This window comes from Megascapheus bottae, chromosome 16, assembly GCF_031878675.1.
Source record: "Megascapheus bottae isolate mThoBot1 chromosome 16, mThoBot2.hap1, whole genome shotgun sequence".
Classification (NCBI taxonomy): domain Eukaryota; kingdom Metazoa; phylum Chordata; class Mammalia; order Rodentia; family Geomyidae; genus Megascapheus; species Megascapheus bottae.
In genome coordinates, this window is record NC_143524.1 from 39,031,369 (window position 1) to 39,050,903 (window position 19,535).

At 43.0% G+C, this 19,535-nt stretch overlaps 1 protein-coding gene across 1 annotated transcript in view; it reads left to right on the forward strand.

Annotated features, from left to right (window-relative positions):
* Trim66 (tripartite motif containing 66) overlaps window positions 1-12,430 on the forward strand; it is a 53,474-nt gene extending 41,044 nt beyond the window's left edge. The window contains exons 12-21 of the mRNA XM_090348198.1: window positions 4,843-5,364; window positions 5,524-5,716; window positions 7,756-7,816; window positions 8,248-8,422; window positions 8,731-9,020; window positions 9,415-9,541; window positions 10,283-10,357; window positions 10,761-10,913; window positions 11,280-11,498; window positions 12,161-12,430. Of these exons, the coding sequence (XP_090204324.1) occupies window positions 4,843-5,364; window positions 5,524-5,716; window positions 7,756-7,816; window positions 8,248-8,422; window positions 8,731-9,020; window positions 9,415-9,541; window positions 10,283-10,357; window positions 10,761-10,913; window positions 11,280-11,498; window positions 12,161-12,220 (1,875 nt within the window). The 3' untranslated portion in view covers window positions 12,221-12,430. The remainder of the gene's footprint in view (window positions 1-4,842; window positions 5,365-5,523; window positions 5,717-7,755; window positions 7,817-8,247; window positions 8,423-8,730; window positions 9,021-9,414; window positions 9,542-10,282; window positions 10,358-10,760; window positions 10,914-11,279; window positions 11,499-12,160) is intronic.
* Window positions 12,431-19,535: the final 7,105 nt, after the last annotated feature.

The window sequence follows — 19,535 nt, forward strand, 5'->3', positions numbered from 1 at the left end:
GTCAAGCATAAGTCAGGTCATATGAGAGAAGGTGACTAGTAGAGGCTTTTGGAGGGTAGAGAGGTCTCAGCTTAGGCAAGATGCCAAGTCAGATATTTCAGGCAATTAAGACAGGTGACACATAAGTGACAGAGGGGAAGCTATGAGTAGATTCTTTTTTTTTTTTTTGAGACTGGGTCATGCTATTTAGCCCAGACTGGCCTCAAGCTCCTGGCCCAAAATCGTGATCTTTCTGCCTTATCCTCAAGACTAGGTATGAACCTCATTATGGGTATGAACCATCACATTTGGCCAAGAGGGAGGTCTTAGGCTCACATGGTCTCTTCTTATTCCTAAATAGGATCTAAGTTCATTTGTCAATAAATGAATTTGGCATTTTGACTCTTCTCTGAGCTAGATAATAGTTTGATTTCACTTGCAAATCTGAAAATACCCATTTCTGGTCAAGGTATCAGTTACAGAGTCAACAGTCTAGAAGTATAAGTGATAACCCTGTAAGACTTCACAGCAGGAAGTGCATCTTCAACTTCTCTCATTTGATCTCTGACTAGTACTAGGTTCTGGAAAGGACATTGGCAGATGAACTCTTTCTCTATGTGAGGTACCACAGGCAGCAGAGTAGCACAGAGGCACTTCTCATATTATACATGAAATACACACACACACACACACACACATATTTATTTTAGCACTTCATCCCAGAGAGCTAGCTCAAGTATTAGAAATAACACACAGTGAATGCGGGTTCCAGAAATGCAATTATGTTTATATAGGTTATAGAAAGGGAGCTGGGACTGGCTTCCTAATGTAACAATGGCTGAATTCTTCTCCTGTAGAAGCTCCTTCAGTTCTTGTTACAACAAGCAGAGCTTCATCCCACTTCCTGATGTAATTGTCCTCCTTGTGTCTGCCTATAGATATGGAGATGAAAGAACTCAGTTTCTAGTCTTCAGTCTCTTGGGACATACTACTAACCTCAGACTATCTTTTTGGTTGTTAGGGGAACAGACCCAGCAGAACACTTCAGAACAAACTGTGACATAGCTTTCACACTTCTGCCATGGTTCACTATGTATATCTTCTTCTCCCTTATTATTACACTAACTCACATCTCATGGCATGCAATATGTTATCAGGACAGGAGAGTTGATATCCTACACCTGTGATCTCTACCCCTAATTTAACCTTGGAGATTTTATTTTGTGTGCATAACATGTTACATACAGCACCTGACCAGTTTTAGTTTGAATAGTCCAGATGGATTCTGATGCTGTTAATTCTTGGCAGCAAAGATCTGACAGAAAACTATCAATGTAATTCTGGATGTCTACCATAGGTAGATGAAAAAAAAAATACCAGAACTGCATTAAGTATATATGCCAAATAGGGAAAAAGTGAAAGAATCTACTTCAGAGAATTAGACTCTTCCTCCTACTCCACCCCATTGTGGGTCTTGAACTCTGGGCCCGGGTGCTGTCGCTGAGCTCTTCAGCTCAAGAGATAGGCTACTACCCTACCTCTGGAACTGGCCATTGTCCCTGAGCTCTTTAGCTCAAGGCTACCATTCTATTTCTGGAGCCACAGAGAACTTCTGGTTTTCTAGTAGTTAATTGGAGATAAGAGTCTCATGGACTTTAGTGCTCCGGCTGGCTTTGAACCTCAATCCTTAGATCTCAGCCTCCTGAGTAGCTAGTATTACAGGCGTGAGCCACCTCGCCCAGCTTAGACTCTTGTAGATTATAAAAGGGAATGTAATAATTACTGGATATTCTTATCCAAACACAAGCAACTATAGAATATTACAAAGCTATAAGAGTGAAAACCAAAGGGAGTAAGAGATATGTCTGAGGGGCTGGGAATGTGGCTTAGTGGTAGAGTGCTTTGTATAGCATGCATGAAACCCTGGGTTCGATTCCTTGGTTCCATTTAAACAGAAAAAGCTGGAGGTGGCACTGTGGGTGAAGTGGTGGAATGTTAGATTTTTTTTTTTTGCCAGTCCTGGGGCTTGAAATCAGGGCCTGCACATTGTCCTTGGGCTTTCCTCAAGGCTAGTGCTCTACCACTTGAGGCCACAGTACCACTTCCAGCTTTTTCTATGTATGTGGTACTGAGGAATCTAACCTGGGTCTTCATGCATGCTAGGCAAGCTCTCTACCACTAGACCAAACTCTTGGCCCCGGGACTGCTAGCTTTTGAACAAAGAAGTTCAGAGACAGTGTGCTATGTTTGAGAGATATGTTTAAGATATGTTTGAGTCACTGGTTTCTGGTGCCAGTCGCTTAATCTGGACACCTTGCCTACTTTAATTCTATTTTTAAATTTGATCATTCTTCCCATTCTCCTCCTTAGTCTTCCCTTTCTTGGGACTTAGATTATATAAAGAACAAATCAGAACGTGTTTTTTTTTTTCCTGAAGACTATTGACTACTAGGCAAAATTTGAGAAGCAAGTTTTTTCTTTGAAGAGATAAAAAGAAGGTGGTTAAGTCATCTGCTTTTTCCTTTCCTTAAAAAAAGAAGTAAGTGCTGGAGATTAAACTCCAAGTCAGATAGTAAGTACAATAGAACTTGAACCATATCCTAGCCTTTTTTCTTTTCTTTTCTTTTTTTTTAAGTTTTCTGATACAATCTTGAGCTAACTTTCCCCAGGCTGGGCTCCCAAGTAGCTGGGTTTACAGGCATGTACCATGCTTGACTTTTAATCCATTTGCTTTTAAAATTGAGAATTAAGAACTGGAAACATAGCTTTTTTTTTTTTTGCCAGTCCTGGGGCTTGAACCCAGGTCCTGAGCACTGTCCTTGGACTTTCTCAAGGTAGAGCTCTACCAGCACCACTTCTGGTTTTTTCTTTGTTTGTGGTACCGAGGAATTGAACCCTGGTCTTCATGCATGTTAGAGAAGCACTCAACCACTAGGCCAAACTCCCGACCCCTGGACAGCTTTTAAAGGCTATTTACAATAACAAGAAGAGAAAGATGATAACAAGAATGAAAAATAGAAGAGAAGAAATGAAGGAGAACACAGGAGTGAAGGACAAAGAAATTGAAGGACAGAGGATGGGACAGACAGAAAGGATAGAGGCACTCAGCTTTTAGAAGAATGGGCCTGGAAGCAAAGGTCTGGATTCTAAATCTATGAAAAACCAATCCGAAGTGTACTAGTGGTAAAATAGTGAAAGAACACTGTGGGGTTGAGAATGTAACTAAGATGGCTACTATTACTGCTTCTAGTCAGCCTCATACTGTAGGTATCGAATACGAAAGAAATATGTCACTGTTACCTGACGCGCGGGCACAGAAATGAATGGACTATTCCAAAGTGATTTTAGCAAGGTCTCAAGGTACAAGATCAAGACATAAAAATGTGTTGTGATTTCTATATACAACCACAAATAAAGAGTAATGGAAATTTATAAAGTTATGTTTAAAGAAACACAAAGATCTTTGAAGCCTTTCTGAGTCATATTTTTCTCAAGTGCAAAACTAGGGTTACAACAACAACAATAATATAATAATAGCAGCAGCTGTAGAAGCAGCTGTTTGTATATATGAGGTATGTTTGACTTATAATAATCAATCTTTTTTTCAATATATTTTTATTGTAATTAATAGAAGGGTTACATGATATTTGCCAGATAATTATCAATCTTTTTGTATACATTTAATAAATACATTTTTCTTCACACTGAAAGGCCAACTGAAAAATTATTGTTATTACACACACTAATGCAACCCTTCATTTTATGCAGCTAAATCTACCAAAGAACAGCATATCAGACATTGTTCTAAATATTTATATAGATTATTTCTCTAACCTTCACCACAACCCTTTAATGGTTATTCTGAGAATTAAATAAAGCAGTATATGTAAAACACTTGGCAAATTGCTCTGCATATAATAAATTCTTAATAAACTTAGCCATATAAAAATAATCATTTTGGGGAGACTCAGACACAGTTGTTAGTAGAACTAAGCTGTTTGCTGTTCCTTTGGCTTAAGATTTGTAGAATAAACAGTCACATCATATTGTTTTAAAATTTTAAGTAGCTCATTAACTCATTTATTCATGCAAACACTGCACTTGGGTCTAAAAATACAGGAGGTAAACAAAAGAGTCCAAATCCATGTCCTTATGGAGTTAACAATTTCATAGGGAAAGCAGAAATTAATCAAATGCAATCACAGATAGTGTTATGAAATGAAAAGTGCAAGGACCAGGCATTATGAGAGTATAAAAGGGAGGGAGTCTAGTTTGGGATAGAGAATGAAAGAGGCTTTGTGGCAATTAAGCTGAGTTCTGAAGGATAAATGGAACAGGAGGCAAGGGTAGGAAAATGTCCTCCAGAGTTGAGGCAGTCTGTCTGGAAGGGGTAAGGGCTGTGATAAGGGGTAAGGAGGAGGAACTGAAGACAACAATGTCTTGGAGGCATTGGAGCCCATAGAATGAAAAGAGTGATGGTGTATGAACTGTGGTTACCAAGAAGGGTGGGAAACAGGTCATTAAGGCCTTGGAAGCCATTTAGCATTTCCATATTCATTCTAAGAAGAATGGAGTGTCCTACAGGGTTGTATGAACAGGAATGATGTGATCAGATGTGAGAAATACTTCATGTTTTGCCACTTCTGTTGTCTACAGTGATGGGAAATAGGTTAGGCCAGGGCACTATTAGTGGAGAGGAATTAGTAGATGTGTGAGAGATGTTTGAGGCAAGTTGATGGGGCCTGGCATTGGTTGGATAAGGGAGGAGGGGATCCCTCCTAGGATCCGACATGCAGAAGCTATAGTGGAATCTGAGCATATTCCCACTTAATACCCTGACTCTACTCTTGTCTGCTTCTGTAGCACTCCACCTCAGTGAGCATCATGGGATTTTCCAACACTCTGGAGATGGAGTTGTCATCTACTAGACAGGCGAGGACCCTAGAGCCACAGACGCACAGTGTGAGCAGCCTGACAGCTGGAGCTGGTCCTCCCCAGGCAGTACCAAACCTTCTGAGTGGCCCTCCACAAACTGTGTCTAACTTTTCAAGTGTTCAGCACCACACCATGCCAAGCCTGTCAACTACTCATCCACAATCCATGCCAAACCTTTTGCGTGGCACATACCAGTCCATGCCCAACCTGATGAATGATTCTCCACAGACTATCACAAACCTAGCAAGTTGTCAGGGCAGACCCAGCCTAATGTCTGGTCACATCCAGGCTGTGCCAAGTCTGGTCACTTGTCCTCTGCAGAACGTACCTTCAGTTTCAGACATACAGCTGGAAAGCAAATCCAGCTCCAGTCCTGGCTCAGTCCGACCTACAGAAAGCCTGTGCCCCAGAGATGGGGCTGATGCCTCCATGGGCAATTCTCTATGTAAGGTAAGTCCTGGGGAAATGCCTTTAAACTTCCTCTGCCTGTCACTGGGCAATCTTTGGCCACTGATGGTCATACTCTGGCTTTAGTTTAATGGCTCTTAGAGTACTGATGACCAAAACAACTGATTCTTTTCATTCCCATTGACTTTGCACTTTTTAAAGATGGAAAGTGAGGATTCCACTGGTTTCATTGATCCATTGGGACAGGGCCCAAGAGCCCCAAGTTTGGATGTTCCCAAGGACTTGGCCATCTCTTCCGAAGTAGAGGAGCCAATCAACCTCTCCGTGAAAAAACTTCCCGTGGCACCAGTAGTCAGCACATCTACAGCTTTGCAGCAGTACCAGCACCCAAAAGGTAAGATTAAAGTAAAGCAGAATGTCTTTCATGTTGGCTAAAGACTTGAGAAGATGGACTCAGTACTCCTAGGTGAGACAAAGGTAGACAGGCTTAAAGCCTGGAGTGGCACTGCATCTTCCTAAGGTTAAATTCACTTGTCTCCTCCAAAAGTGACTTTCACTGTTCTGCTTCCCTCACTGTGGCCAGGGTGGTCCACAGCTCCTTACAACATTCTCCATGCAAAAAGTCCCGGGGCTTCAAGTTTCACATAAGAGGACCAAGAAGAACTCATCTTGAGGGCTGGCATTAGCACAATATTATACGTAGAAAAGAATCTCTGATTTTGGAATCAGACAGATTTAGTTGGGATACCAACTCCGTTTTTCATTTGGCCCTGGGAGAGATACCTGACCTAAAGCTGGTTTCTTTCCTTGCAAATAGGACTAGTTTTACTGTTTTCATAGATTATTGGGGCAAAAACTATAGAGAAATCATTTAGCAACTTATTCTGCAGCAGTAAGAATTTTCCTTGTACCCAGCAATAATGTGAATTTGTATTGTGCCATATAGTGGAAAGAAGTTGGACTTTTTTTTTTTTGCCTGTCCTGGGCTTGAGCTCAGGGCATGAGCACTGTCCTTGGACTTTTCTCAAGGCTAGAGCTCTACCACTTGAGCCTCAGCACCACTTCTGGCTTTTTTCTATGTATGTGGTACTGAGGAATTGAACCCCGATCTTCGTGCTTTCTAGGCAAGCACTCTATCACTAGGCCAAACTCCCAGCCCCAGAAGTTGGACTTTTGTAGGTAGCTCTGATTTTCTTCAGTGCCTCAAATCTCCCCCCCCCACCCCCACCTTCACCAATCCCGGGACTTGGTCTCAGGGCCTGGGCACTGTCCTTGAGTTTTCTCAAGGCTAGTGTGCTACCACTTGAGCCATATTGCCACCTCTGGCCTTTTCTGCGTATATGGTACTGAAGAATCAAACCCAGGGCTTCATACATGCTAGGCAAACACTAGGCCACACTCCCAGCTCTCTAGTCCCTTCTTAAACTAAGCTAGATGAGAGGTTTGTTTCTATTGCAGAAGGCAAGAGCTAGTTGAATAAGAATTGAATACCTACTTATTATCTGGGATTTTTTTCTGTTCAGTATTTGAAGTATGTTTAATTTGCAATTATCAGTTTCTTTTATGTACATTTAATAAATATGAGAAACACATTTTTCCTTTTCCCCCAAACTGACTAAAAGATCAACTGAAAAGATCTGGTTCTTCTTATGTGCAATAATTTAACCCTTCCTTTTATGTAGTTAGTTTGAACTCATGTTTGCCCATGTAAAGGACACAGCTAAGGATACTGCCTGGTGCACAGTGGGTCCAGTGTTCCCTCTTGTGCCCCACTATTGTCCCATACTTCTCCCGTGAAGACTGTGCTATGCAGGGTTCCCTGGATCCTCTGGACCATGGAATGGGAGCAGGTTTTTCAGAAAATGCTAGGATCCCAGCACTTAGGTGAAAAGGTAGACTGCTCAGAATAATCTGAGAAGGTAAGACATCCTGCTGGGAACAAGTGATTTCTGAGCTCATTTTGATGGTGAGAAGCTGGCCCCTCAATGCCTGTGGTATCTGTGGTATCTGTGGGATACCTCTATTAAGTATGCCTATTTTCCAGGGGTGGTGAATCTTTTTGTGGGCCTTATATGGCCTAGCAGGTGGTTAGTCCATATAAGACCCATAATACTATTTGGTGCACGATGGGGCACACATTATGCTTTTCATCTGTTGCCTGTGACCCACCTGCCTGTACTAATAGCTCTGTTATGAATAACCAAATAGCCCTTGGCAGAAAAAAAAGGATTCTCTACCCTTGACAGAAACTGGCCTTTCTTCTCTCCTAGAAAGGAAATCCATGGTAAGATTGTCACTAATGATTGATTATGTTGTAGGTGATAATTGTGTGACAGGTGTATAATCAAAGGAATGAATGTCAGAAATGAGTAGAAGGTGTGCTAGAATATGTTGTCATAAATATATATCACAGGTATTTGTCTTTTACTTTAGAGTGTGAGAATTTTGAACAAGGAACCCTAGAGCTGGATACAAAAGAGAACCAGAGCACCAGGTAAAGACTTTTAGCCAGTCTCTCCCTCCCTACTCTCAACTTCCAATCCTGCAAGGTTGGCATCCTTGATGACTAAACTAGAAGCAGAGTTTGCCTGAACTTGAATTCTTCAATCATTAGATTTTTAGGTGGAGGTCTATATAGTGGATGTCTGAGATAATTGTGGTAGGATGTCTTGGATTCTGCATAATAAGGCATGTGCCTGTGTGCAATCCTCACTCCTCAGGGTGCCCTCTCCTTTGATCAGGGATTTCCCAGTATTTGACAGAGTCTGATTTAAGTATAACTCATCAAAAAGGCTAGATGTGGATCAGTAGAATGTTGAATTGAGAAGACTTAAAATAGTTTAGGTGTAGAATTGTAAATGAACCTGACTTGGAAGTTAGAAACAGAAAGCTCCTCCTCAAAATCAGGTTTTTGTCTTACCACAGAGCTTGCAGTAGTGAGCCCAAGATTCCCTATGTGCGACTGGAGAGACTCAAGATCTGTGCTGCTTCCTCAGGAGAGATGCCTGTGTTCAAGTTGAAGCCCCAGAAGAATGATCAGGATGGAAGCTTCTTGCTCGTCATTGAGTGTGGCACTGAGTCTTCCAGCATGTCCATTAAGGTATAACTTTTCTCTGCCTTGGATTCAATCTTGGCCCTGTGTAGGGGGTCTCTCCTTTCTCTTGGATACTGTTAGATTTCTGGCTTTTGGGCTTTTGATGAGTCTCTGAGTGGAGTTATAGCTTGGCAGACTTTGTCCTGCAAAGGAGATGAGCAGCATGAATAAACAGTCCAGCACTCATGAGAGTTGGCTGGTTTGTGGTCCTGGAGTAAGAGGTTCTAATAGTGTTCAGGGATTGTCATCTCTCTCCTGTCCCTCAGCAGCTGGTTGGTACTGTGCTGTGACTGCTCACTTATCTATTCCTCAAGGTCAGTCAGAACAGCCTTCCTGATGCCATCCAAGCCCCAGGTTTGGGGGGAAGAAAGGTCACTGTCACATCTCTGGCTGGACAGCGACCACCAGAGGTAGAAGGCATATCTCCTGAAGAACAGCGTCTCATTCCTCGAACCCCTGGAGGCAAAAAGGGTCCCCCAGCCCCAATAGAGAATGAGGACTTCTGTGCTGTGTGTCTCAATGGGGGAGAGTTGCTGTGCTGTGATCGCTGCCCTAAAGTGTACCACCTTTCCTGCCATGTGCCAGCCTTGCTCAGCTTCCCAGGGTGAGTCATTGCAGCCCTGGGTTATCAACTGGCTTTTGGTTATCTTCTTGGATTGTTATTGTTCCAGGCCAGGCTCATAGTATGCCTTCCGTACACAGACAGGAAGATGTTGGAAATTTGGTTTGCTTCCCGTTGTCCTCTGTTCTTAGGTTCAGATTTTTTCTCAGTACTTCTGCCTAGCCTCTCCCTTACTCTAAATTTTTCTGGATTTACTAAATCTTGAGCTACTGAATTTCTTTTAAGCTTGTGGCTAGGAAGCCATTCTCTTTGAGGCAGGGTTTGGAACTCAGTTTCCTACACTATCACCTTTCATGCCTGTCCTAGTGCAGAGGGACAGGGAGGAGTACCTTGACCAATGTTCTGAGGCCTGATATGGCCCCCTCTGCCCATACAGGGGAGATTGGGTGTGTACATTGTGCCGAAATCTGACACAGCCTGAGATGGAGTATGACTGTGAGAATGCCCGCTATAACCAGCCTGGATTGCGGGTACCTCTTGGACTGAATATATATGACCAGAAGGTAAGGAGGGATTTTGGGAGCAAGGTTTTCTGTATGGAGCCACCTCTTGTGTCTATAGAGAGTGAGAGTCCTTCTAGGGACCTTTCTTTTGACTGTTAGTTAGCTTTGCATCACTGTGAAGACAACTTAAAGGAGCAAAGTTGTTTTTCGGAGGATGAAGAGAACTCACAGTTTTAGGGGTTTCATCACAATTACTTGTTTTTGGGACTGTGTGAGGCAGAAAATCTTAGTGGGAAGCAATAGGGTAGAGCAAAGGTGCTCATCTTATAGTGGCCATAAAGCAGAAAGGAGTGCCAGGGACAGACATACCCTTCAATGGCATGCCCACAGTGATGTGCTTTCTCCATCTAGACACCCTACCTCTTCAAGGTTCCACTCTGCCAATAACACGTTCAATTATGAATACACAATGGATTATCCATTGATGAAGTCAGAGCCCTCATGATCCAATCACTACCCAAAGATCCGATCTCCAAACACTGCATTGAGGACCAACCTGTGAGCTTTTGGAAGACATTTAAGTTCTAAACTATCTTAAGCTATGCCTGACAGCTTGGCCTGTGGAAGTCTGGGTGATTTTTCTTCTCCCAGCAGCTTTCCTCTGATCTGAGTGCCTTAGCTCCCTTAATCTGTGGCTGGAACTCTGTGGGACAAAATCAGATAATCAGGGTCACAATCTTTAGTTCTAATTGAGCTAGGTCTGTAACAAAGTAACGCTGTTGCTAATCCTGATTTCTACAGAAGTGTGAGAAGCTGGTACTGTCGTTGTGCTGCAATAGCCTCAGCCTGCCCTTCCATGAACCGGTCAGCCCCCTGGTAAGGAAGACCTCATTCTTTCTGCCTGCTGTTACCCTTTCTGCCCAGAGGCTCAGAGATCCTAGTTGTGGGGCTGGATTATGGTGGTACCAATGGTGGACCCAGGGCATGGCCACTGGATACATTGATGGTACTAGGTTGTGGATGGTGGGCCATGGCCGCTCCAGCTTCTCTCCCCTACTGTTACTGTATCACACCTAACTTAGAAATGACACATTGCTCTTTTTTCCTTTCTATTTTCTTTTTCCATATTTTTATTTTTATTTTTTACTCCTCATCTCTGTTTTTCTTCTGGTCTTTCACTTATATTACAACTCATTCTCTGCCTTTTCTCCTTATCTATACCTACACTTTTCCCCCTTTTTTTCCTTTGCTTCCTCCTTTCCTTCTCTCCCTCCTTAAGGCCCGACATTATTACCAGATTATCAAGAGGCCCATGGACTTGTCAATCATCCGTAGGAAGCTGCAAAAGAAGGACCCAGCTCACTATACTACTCCAGAAGAAGTGGTATCAGATGTGCGCCTCATGTTCTGGAACTGTGCTAAGTTCAATTATGTATGTCTGTTTTACCTCTTTCTTAGTTTGCCCCAAGATTATCATACTTGGGTAGAGGTAGTGTCAAGGAGGAGTTCTGGGCTTCCAGGAGGAACTGGGAGAAAAGTCCTGGGGTGTACTATGCTGAGTATTTAAAAACTCCCTCCCATATTTTGGCCATAGCATGGTCTCAGGAGGACAGTTACTGTACAACTTGGGTACCAAGGAAGGTCACTTCTGCTTTAGGAAGTGCTACCAAACTGGTTATGCCAAGTTCCAGACATCTCAGGATAGGCCATCCAGGTTTTTTGCTATTGAAGGGGAGGGTTCTGGAAGAGATGGACTGGTAGAAACAGGCCTTATTACCCACTTTTTCTTCCTTATCAGCCTGATTCGGAGGTTGCAGAGGCTGGACGCTGCCTGGAAGTGTTCTTTGAAGGCTGGTTGAAGGAGATCTACCCAGAGAAACTGTTTACCCAATCAAGGCAGGAAGACTCAGACTCGGAGGAAGTGGCTAGTGAAAGTGGATGTTCCATCTCCCAGGGCTTCCCATGGCCCCCCTATATGCAGGAAGGTATCCAACCCAAGAGGCGGCGACGACATATGGTAAAGAGTTTTTATGTTGCCAGCCGGTAGGTGGGTGATCAGGCAGGCAGGGGTCACTGGAATCATATGTACAGAGAAACTTGAAGTGGAGCTGCTCAGATAGGTAATGGTGACAGTGAACTTTCATTTCCAATTTCTTAGCCTAGAAGGAAGACAGGGCAATACAGGAATCACCAACTCTGGTTACCTGTTCAGGGTCACCTGGCAAATTAACAGCAGAATCAGGGTGAGAAATGCTAATCATCCTACACTGTGCAATGACCGTAATATCCACAAGAGGAGTGTTGATCTTTTCGGTTAAAGGGGGAAAATGAAGGAACCTTTTTGGGAAGGAAGGAGAAGGATTGATTATAACATCTTCTGTGGCCATTTGGCTAGTGCCATCTGTGTAGACATGAAACATCAGTTCGATGCCATTAAGTTTTAATGAATTTCTTTGTCAAGTCTATTGTGCCAAAGTGTGATCAGCCATCACTAGTTATTTATGGTACTTAGTGACCTCAGTGAGCTTTACTATTACATTCCTGGGGTAGAACAAAACCCTGACTCTGAAGAATCCCAATATTGATCTTTATCTTTTTATGTTAATAAATCCTACATTTAGTTTTTTGGATTCCATACCTGTATCTATGTCTATATATGTATATATTTTTTTCCCTCAGGAGAATGAAAAAGCAAAGAAAATGTCATTTCGCTTGACCAACAGCATTTCACAAGTATGAGAGCTGGAAGGAGACTGAGCACTCTGGTGGCTGGTGTCCCATCTTGTTGACCATTCCTCCTCATCCTTCAGCTTACTCTCTTCAGAATGTGGATGTGAGATGCGTCTTGTTGAGCTGTGTAGTGCTCTTCTTCACCATTTGCATCTGCAGCACTTGTTTGGGAGCCATAATGCATCCACTACAGAGAAGATTTCAATAATAAATAGGAAAGAGGAAGGTGTTCTTTATTGCCAGAGTAATCAGATGTGTAGGGTCCACTTGACAAGACCTGGTTAGGCTCAGGAGCACCTGATTTCCTTGGTGAATTCTGTTTGCTGAGAGGTGAGACTTTTCTCACCTCTCAGTGTCCAGGGCTCAGGAGTAGTGCATATGTCTGAATTTTTCCTGGTTGCAAGAAGGTAGTAACGTTTGGACATATGTGGACATATGGAAGGCCTGTGATCCTTAGCCCAGCATAGCCAAAGACTGTCACTGTTTGCCTTTGTCCTGTTGTGACAGAGGCACCTGCCACTGGCAGAATAATGGCGGCATCTAGAGACCACAGGTCTCAGTTGATGCCTATTCGGGTTCTAACGGTTTTCAGGGTATTTGTTTTTCAGGCTCCTTTTTTCTGAGGTTTACTAGGGTAGCCACTGGGAAGGTTCTCTGGATGGTATGCATTCTTGTCCGAGGTGAGAGACTGCTGAGACCACTTACATCTTCTGGCTCAGATTTCACTTGCATCAAGAAGATACTAACTTCAAAATCTGCCACTGTGCCACTTTCTTCGGGTCCATAGCACTACTTTGGTATCTGAACTTGCCTTCCTTGAAGGGACTGTTGTGCTTGTCAGCGGCCAGCCCTTCCTCATCTCCATCCAGATGCGTGGATCCTGACCCCTGCTTGGGAGAACTGCAAGGTGGCTACAGCCACCTTACCACAGAGTTTGCTGGGTAAGGAGAGTGACCCAGAACCAGCTTGCTCTGCTAGGTCTCTCCTCCTGCATAGAGATTCTATTTTTCCATCTCTTCATGTTCATACAGCCAAAGATCACAAGTGAGTCCTTCTTTTAGCCTGCCTCCAGTTTATCCACAACCTAGAAAAATATAATACTCCCTGGCACTTTTATTTTCCCCCTGGAGATTGGAGAAAGCCACAGTAATAGGCCCAGGCAGTCCTAGGGGAAGTTTTGTCAAAGGTTGAAAAGGCTGAAATCGAAAGGTAAGGAGTCAGTGTCCTTTGGTGAACTCATATTAACTTTAGGGCCTTAGTTCTTGGAGAACACAAGAAAAAGAAGCCATGGTAAGGGGAGCTCCAGTTTGCAGCTCAGTTGGATCTTCATGTTCCATGCAGAGTGTTTGTGATCAAGTGGCATGGACAGTTCCTGGGTCAGAGGCTTCCTGAGCAATGGTTTGGTTGAGGAGGGACCTATTGATAATACTGTTCAGGGGAGCTATGGACCTGGCATTCCAGTGGCCTGGTCTTCAGATAGCTCTTTCTCATCCTGACATGGTATGACTACTTTTGGGAGAGTCTCAGGTCATAGTTTTATGATGTAGTTTACAGAAGTTCTTGTTTGTAGGGCCTTTGCTAATGAAAAATTGTATCTTTACTAGAAAGCATTTCTTTTCTCTTCCTGAGTCAGTGGTACCACTCATTTCTTTCTTCACTAGGGCTAAAAACATCTTTCCTCATAGCAAACTTTGTCCATTGACTTGATGGTTTTTCAGCTACACATGGCAAGCTCTTTCAAGTAGATGGGTTTTCGTAATCTTACTGTCTACTTTTAGACACGAAGTCTTTAACGTGCTACTGGTCAAGTAGTCTCTTGACTTAGTCCTTTGTCTTAGGGGTTGTTGTGACTTTTTTGGCTCTGGTTATTTTCTTATCAATTTTTAAATCTTTTTGAGCTATAGAAACAATCCCTGAAAGTATCATCTTTGCATTTTTAAAAACTGATTTGGCAAAGGTCTTCCTATACTTGCCTTACTAATTTCTGCCCTTAACCATCTTTCCTTCATGTGGGCTAAATTCCTACCACCTCTGAGTGAGCTTTAAGGTATTTGGTACTGGAAAGTCAATGAAGGATGATAGTCTTAAACAAGATTGAGCTCTTTCCCCAGGATCCACTGTAGACCACATTTTAATGATAAATGCCTGGACAAAAAAGCCTGCTTCCCTTCTTGGCAGTGGAGTAGAGAGTCCCATAGTCCTTTCCCATCATAGAGATCCTGCATGCTGATAGGCTTCTTTTGGGTAACTGAGTATACAGGGATGGGAAGTAGGGTGTATTTTCCTACTAAGGTTTGAGGCCCTAGGCCATCACACCTTCCCTACACTTGTTATCCTGACATTGGTCATTCCCTGGCTTTTCCAAATACCTATGGCAAATATTGTAAGTTATGATTTTGTTGTATTTTTGTTTTTACATGCAGAAAACAGGACATGACTTTTTAGAAATTTGAAAAATGAAACAGGACATACATGAACCTGTTTGCCAAGTACCTGCTTTGCTCTTAGGACTTTTGTTTATTCAGATTCTTATTGATTTGTTCCCATATGGTCCCACTTTGAAGTCAGTTGAGCTTGTAGGCCTTTGACAAATTCATGCAATAGAAATATAGTAAGTTCTGGCTTCTAAGAGTATAGCATACAGTCTTAGAAGAGAAATTGGTTCTTCACTATGCTGAGAAAGGAGACAGAGTGGTTTCAGTTGATGGAATTTTGGAGCAAAAATTGGTGCACAGTGAACTTGCAAAATGTTCTTCTACTGAAGATGGGTGTATTGGCTCTTCCTGAGTATGAGCATGGGTGTACCTGGGAAGCCCATTTGTCTTAGGTAGTGGTCTGGCAGCCACCAGGCATTCCTCATGCTATGCTCTGTCAGCATCTTGATATCAACCTGGTGCATTTTGTTTTCCTGTACCCATTTTTGGAGGTAAGTCTTTTCCCAGCTTAAGCTGTAGACCCCTCCAAGTTTTGTTCTGGTGCTCTTCCCCATTCCCTCTCTCATACCATTGGGTAACCAATTGCATTCCTTTTCTTCTTTTGAGTGCTCCCTCCTGTGTTTCTTCTCCCTCTGCCCCACTAACTGCTCTGGAAATTCCATGCTCCTTTAGGCCAGTCCAGTTCCATGACTTCACCCCTCTTTCTTCTAGACTTTCAACCTTTTCCTGGATTTCATCTCCCTATCCTGAATTTAGGGCTCATCACACTGACATTCCTTTCAACATCCTAAACTTTCCCATCTTCTTCAACTTCTGAAATGACCAAACTTTCAGTTTTTGCCTTAGTCTATTCTTTGCTCCCTCTTCCTGGCTGCTAAGCATGACAAATTCATAGTCGACAGACTCAGTATTGATGGGAAATCCTTTAATTTATTACCCTTCATTCTCAACCATGTCCTTCACCTTTGCTGCCAGCATAGGACTGACCTCATCTTGTACTTCACAGAACAGAGAGCCTAAAGCAGAGGTCCTTGTTCAGGGCCCTGCCCTCCCTGCTGTGTACCCTCCTAGGCACAATGAATGAGAAGTTTGTGCCTTCACCGATCCTGCTTCTCCCACTTCCTGAAGGGGTGGGTCTTCATCCTCCATTGTTTTTCACCATGCAATCTTTTTTTTGGGGGGGGGGAGTCGGCTGTGGGGCTTGAATTCAGAGCCTGAGAGCACTGTCCCTGAGCGCCTCAGCTCAAGGCTAATGCTCTACCACTTGGGCCACAGCACCACTTCCAGTTTTCTGGTGGTTAATTGGAGAAAAAAGTCTCACAAACTTTTGTGCCCAGGCTCGCTTTGAACCACAGTCCTCAGATCTTTGTCTCCTGAGTAGCTAGGATTATAGGTGTGAGCCACTGGAACATAGCTCACCAAATACTCTTTATTTTATTTTATTTTTTGCCAGTCCTGGGCTTGAGCTCAGGGCCTGAGCACTGTTCTTGGACTTTCTCAAGGCTAGAGCTCTACCACTTGAGCCTCAGCACCACTTCCGGCTTTTTTCTATGTATGTGGTACCGAGGAATCGAACCCGGGTCTTCATGCATGCTAGGCAAGCACTTTAACCGCTAGGCCAAACTCCCCGTCCCACCAAATACTCTTTAAACAACCACAGTTCTCCTGATTTAAAGTTTAATCTATTGGTCTATTGTCCCTTACATTCTTTCCTTTGCCAAGGTTCTTTTAAAAAATAATTTGTTGGCTTTTTCTTCAGACTTCTGTAGCTTTTATTTTGGGAGGGGTGTACTGTCCTGGTGCTTGAACTCAGCACCTAGGTGCTGTCTCTGACCTTTTGTGCTAAAGGCTAGCCCTCTACCATTTGAAGCACAGGTCCACTTCTGGCTTTTGGTGGTTAATTGGAGATAAAAGTCTCACAGATTTTCTGCCTGGATTAGCTTTGAACTGCAGTCCTCACATTTCAGCTTCCTTTGTAGCTAGGATTATAGGCAGGAGCCACCAGCACCTGGTTATTGATTATACACCTGCCATCATTGATTATGCAGTTACCAAATTAAATACTTTCCAGTCTTCAACTGCCTTGATTGCTCTATGACAGTTCATTCCATCTAACTACATCCATGAGACACTCTCTTCATTTGTTTTTTAGGGTACCACAAGTCTTGGGATTATTCACATTCTTCTACCCATACAGGCTAAGTCCTCCCACCCAGGGATGTAGACAGGGAGTAATGTCTTTAGTTGTCTATAGTTTCTCCTCTCCTGTATTGGGTAGGCAGGAAGCGTCTTAACTGCTCCTGACCTATGCCCTCTGTGTCTATTTTTGTCAAGTCCCTTCCTTCTCTTGGACTAAGCTATCCTCATGCCAAGTATGTTATTAGCAACTGCTGGAAAGAAAGAATCTGAGTTCTTCCCTTTGGCCCTCCTAGTATAGCACAGAAAGATCTTAGTTCATCTGAATCAGTTTGAGTGTGGATTGGATTTTAAAATTTAAATTGCAGTCTGAAGTAGGATACCAGGCCAGAAGGCAGCTCATTTACCATGATCTCATACCAGCTGGAACCTACCAGAGTTAGTAGGAGCCCAGGATCATGGTAAAGCCTGTCCCCATGCATGGTTCAGTAGTGCACCCAGTATGAGGCATCCTGGCTGGTGGGTGTGTACCACTGTTAACATTCCAGTGGAGAGGAAACTGGGAAATGCTGTGGTTTATATCTTGCCTGAGTTTGCTGGCATCTGCATGAATCCAAGTTGGGTCTTTTTCACCTTTGCTGGTTATCACTGCTCGCTTGCTTCAGATTTTACTGGAGCTAGAGGTAGAGGTTGACTGCCTTTTCAGAGACTTGGTAAGAAAGGTGTGACTTAAAAGCTTGAATACCTCAAATTTGGCTTTGCCAATTATGGGTTATGACTTTGGGTATAGTTTCCTCATCTATAAGGTTGGAATGAGAGTGATAACTGTGATTCTAAACTGTAAAGCTCAGGACACAAAGGGACAAGGGCTCTTGTGGGGTTGGGACACAGGTAGAGGAGCCCTGATCAAAACAAGGAAAAGGACTCACAGGACAAATTGAGCTGCTTTGAGGAAAGTCCTCATCGTGGTGCTGCTTTTGAGCCATATGCCCATTCCTCAAGCTGTTCCCTTCCTGGATGTCTAGGATCAGTTCCTCTTAGACCTTTTCTAGAATGGTCATTGGACCCAAAGTGGCTAGGGGCGTAAGGGCATTGGAATGTTAGGGAGGAATATTATAAGAGAAAGCGTAATTGATTTTAAATGGACCTACACATTCAAGAATAAAAAATAGCACTTTTCTTGACCAGCAATTGTGTCCTAGAGTGTTTTTCTTAGAATGAAGATCGTCGAACCATCTACATGGCCTTTTTGATGGATTCAAACATCATAAAGAACACAAGGTGAGGATTCCTGTTTCTCATTACATGGATACAGTTCATTCTTCAAAATACAGGCAATAAATCTGAAGTTGTGTTAGGGGGAAAACATCTTATGAACACCTACAACTGCCAGGTTCCAAACATTTCAAGAAGGTTCTTTATATGTTGATATTCTCCAGTTACCTTCCTCTAGCTGTCCTCTGTGCTTACTCTGCACAGGCATTTTCTAGTTGGGGGTTGGGGAGGAACATGTAGATTAATGTGTAATGAACATAAAGAATGTTTGTTGTTCATTTGGGTTCATTTTGTTTTTCACAAATTCCCTACTTCTTAGGTGACATGACTTACTTGACACTACAGAAGCTAAATGCACTAGAATTTTTATTTCTTAGCATCCCTTGAGATCAGGGTATAGGTCTAGCGAGTCTTCTTTGTGGAGGTGCTGGTGGTGAGGAGGTGGGGTTTCCATGACAGCAGTAATAGAGTATAAATTGAAACACCCAGTGCCTGATGGCAATAATAATTTCTTAAGCATATTAGTTCTGTATATGATTTCAGGAGCTGCTGCTGGCTGCATAGCTCTGAGCTTAATCCTCCAAAAATCCTGTTAATAAATTCATTTTCTGTATAAGTCAGTCCCCATGCAGAGATCTTGAAGTCTGATGAAGTTATGGACCCACTCTTCAGCTCTGGATCCACACATCTTGTGGTATATTGGATGCCTTTTACATGTCTCAATGAAACCCAACACACTATAGCAATCTCCAGTCTCCCTTAACCTACTGTTCTTCTCATAGGCTCTTATCAGCAGCTAGACAGGGGGGGAAAAAAACTAAGAAATGTGATGTCAGGTAAAGCCAAGGATGTTTGTGTGTGTGTGTGTGTGTGTGTGTGTGTGTGTGTGTGTGTGTGTGTGTGCATGCGCACACATACATGCACATGCCTTTCCTGGAACTTAAACTCAGGGCCTGGGTGCTGTCCCTGAGTTTTTTTCCACTCAAATCTAGCACTCTACAACTTGAGCTTCCACTCTACTTCTGGCTTTTTTTTTTCTTCTGTAGTTAATTGGAGATGAGTCTCATGGACTTTCTTGCCTGGGCTGGCAATCCTCAGGTCTCAGCCTTCTGAGTAGCTAGGACCACAGGTGTGAGCCATTGGCACCTGGTGACCATATGTTTTACTATTTGAAGTATATTTTCTCTGACTCCTACTCATTCCCAGACTGATACATGTGCTTGAAATTTGCCTTTTCCTTACCTGTGCTGACTTCTGTTATGCTTTGTCCTTGATGATTTTAAAGTAGTGGTGTTCTCTAGCTGGAGCATAGCTTCTCTACTCCATACTTCTCAGGGTCCCATGGCAAGCTTCTAACAGGACCCACTCCAAAAGAGTCTTCCTTTGCAGATAGTTCTGCAGCAGGATATTTTCCTTGCCTGGCCTGAAGATTATTCTATTCACCAGGCACCACAGGTGTAATATCTAGGTACAAGAGC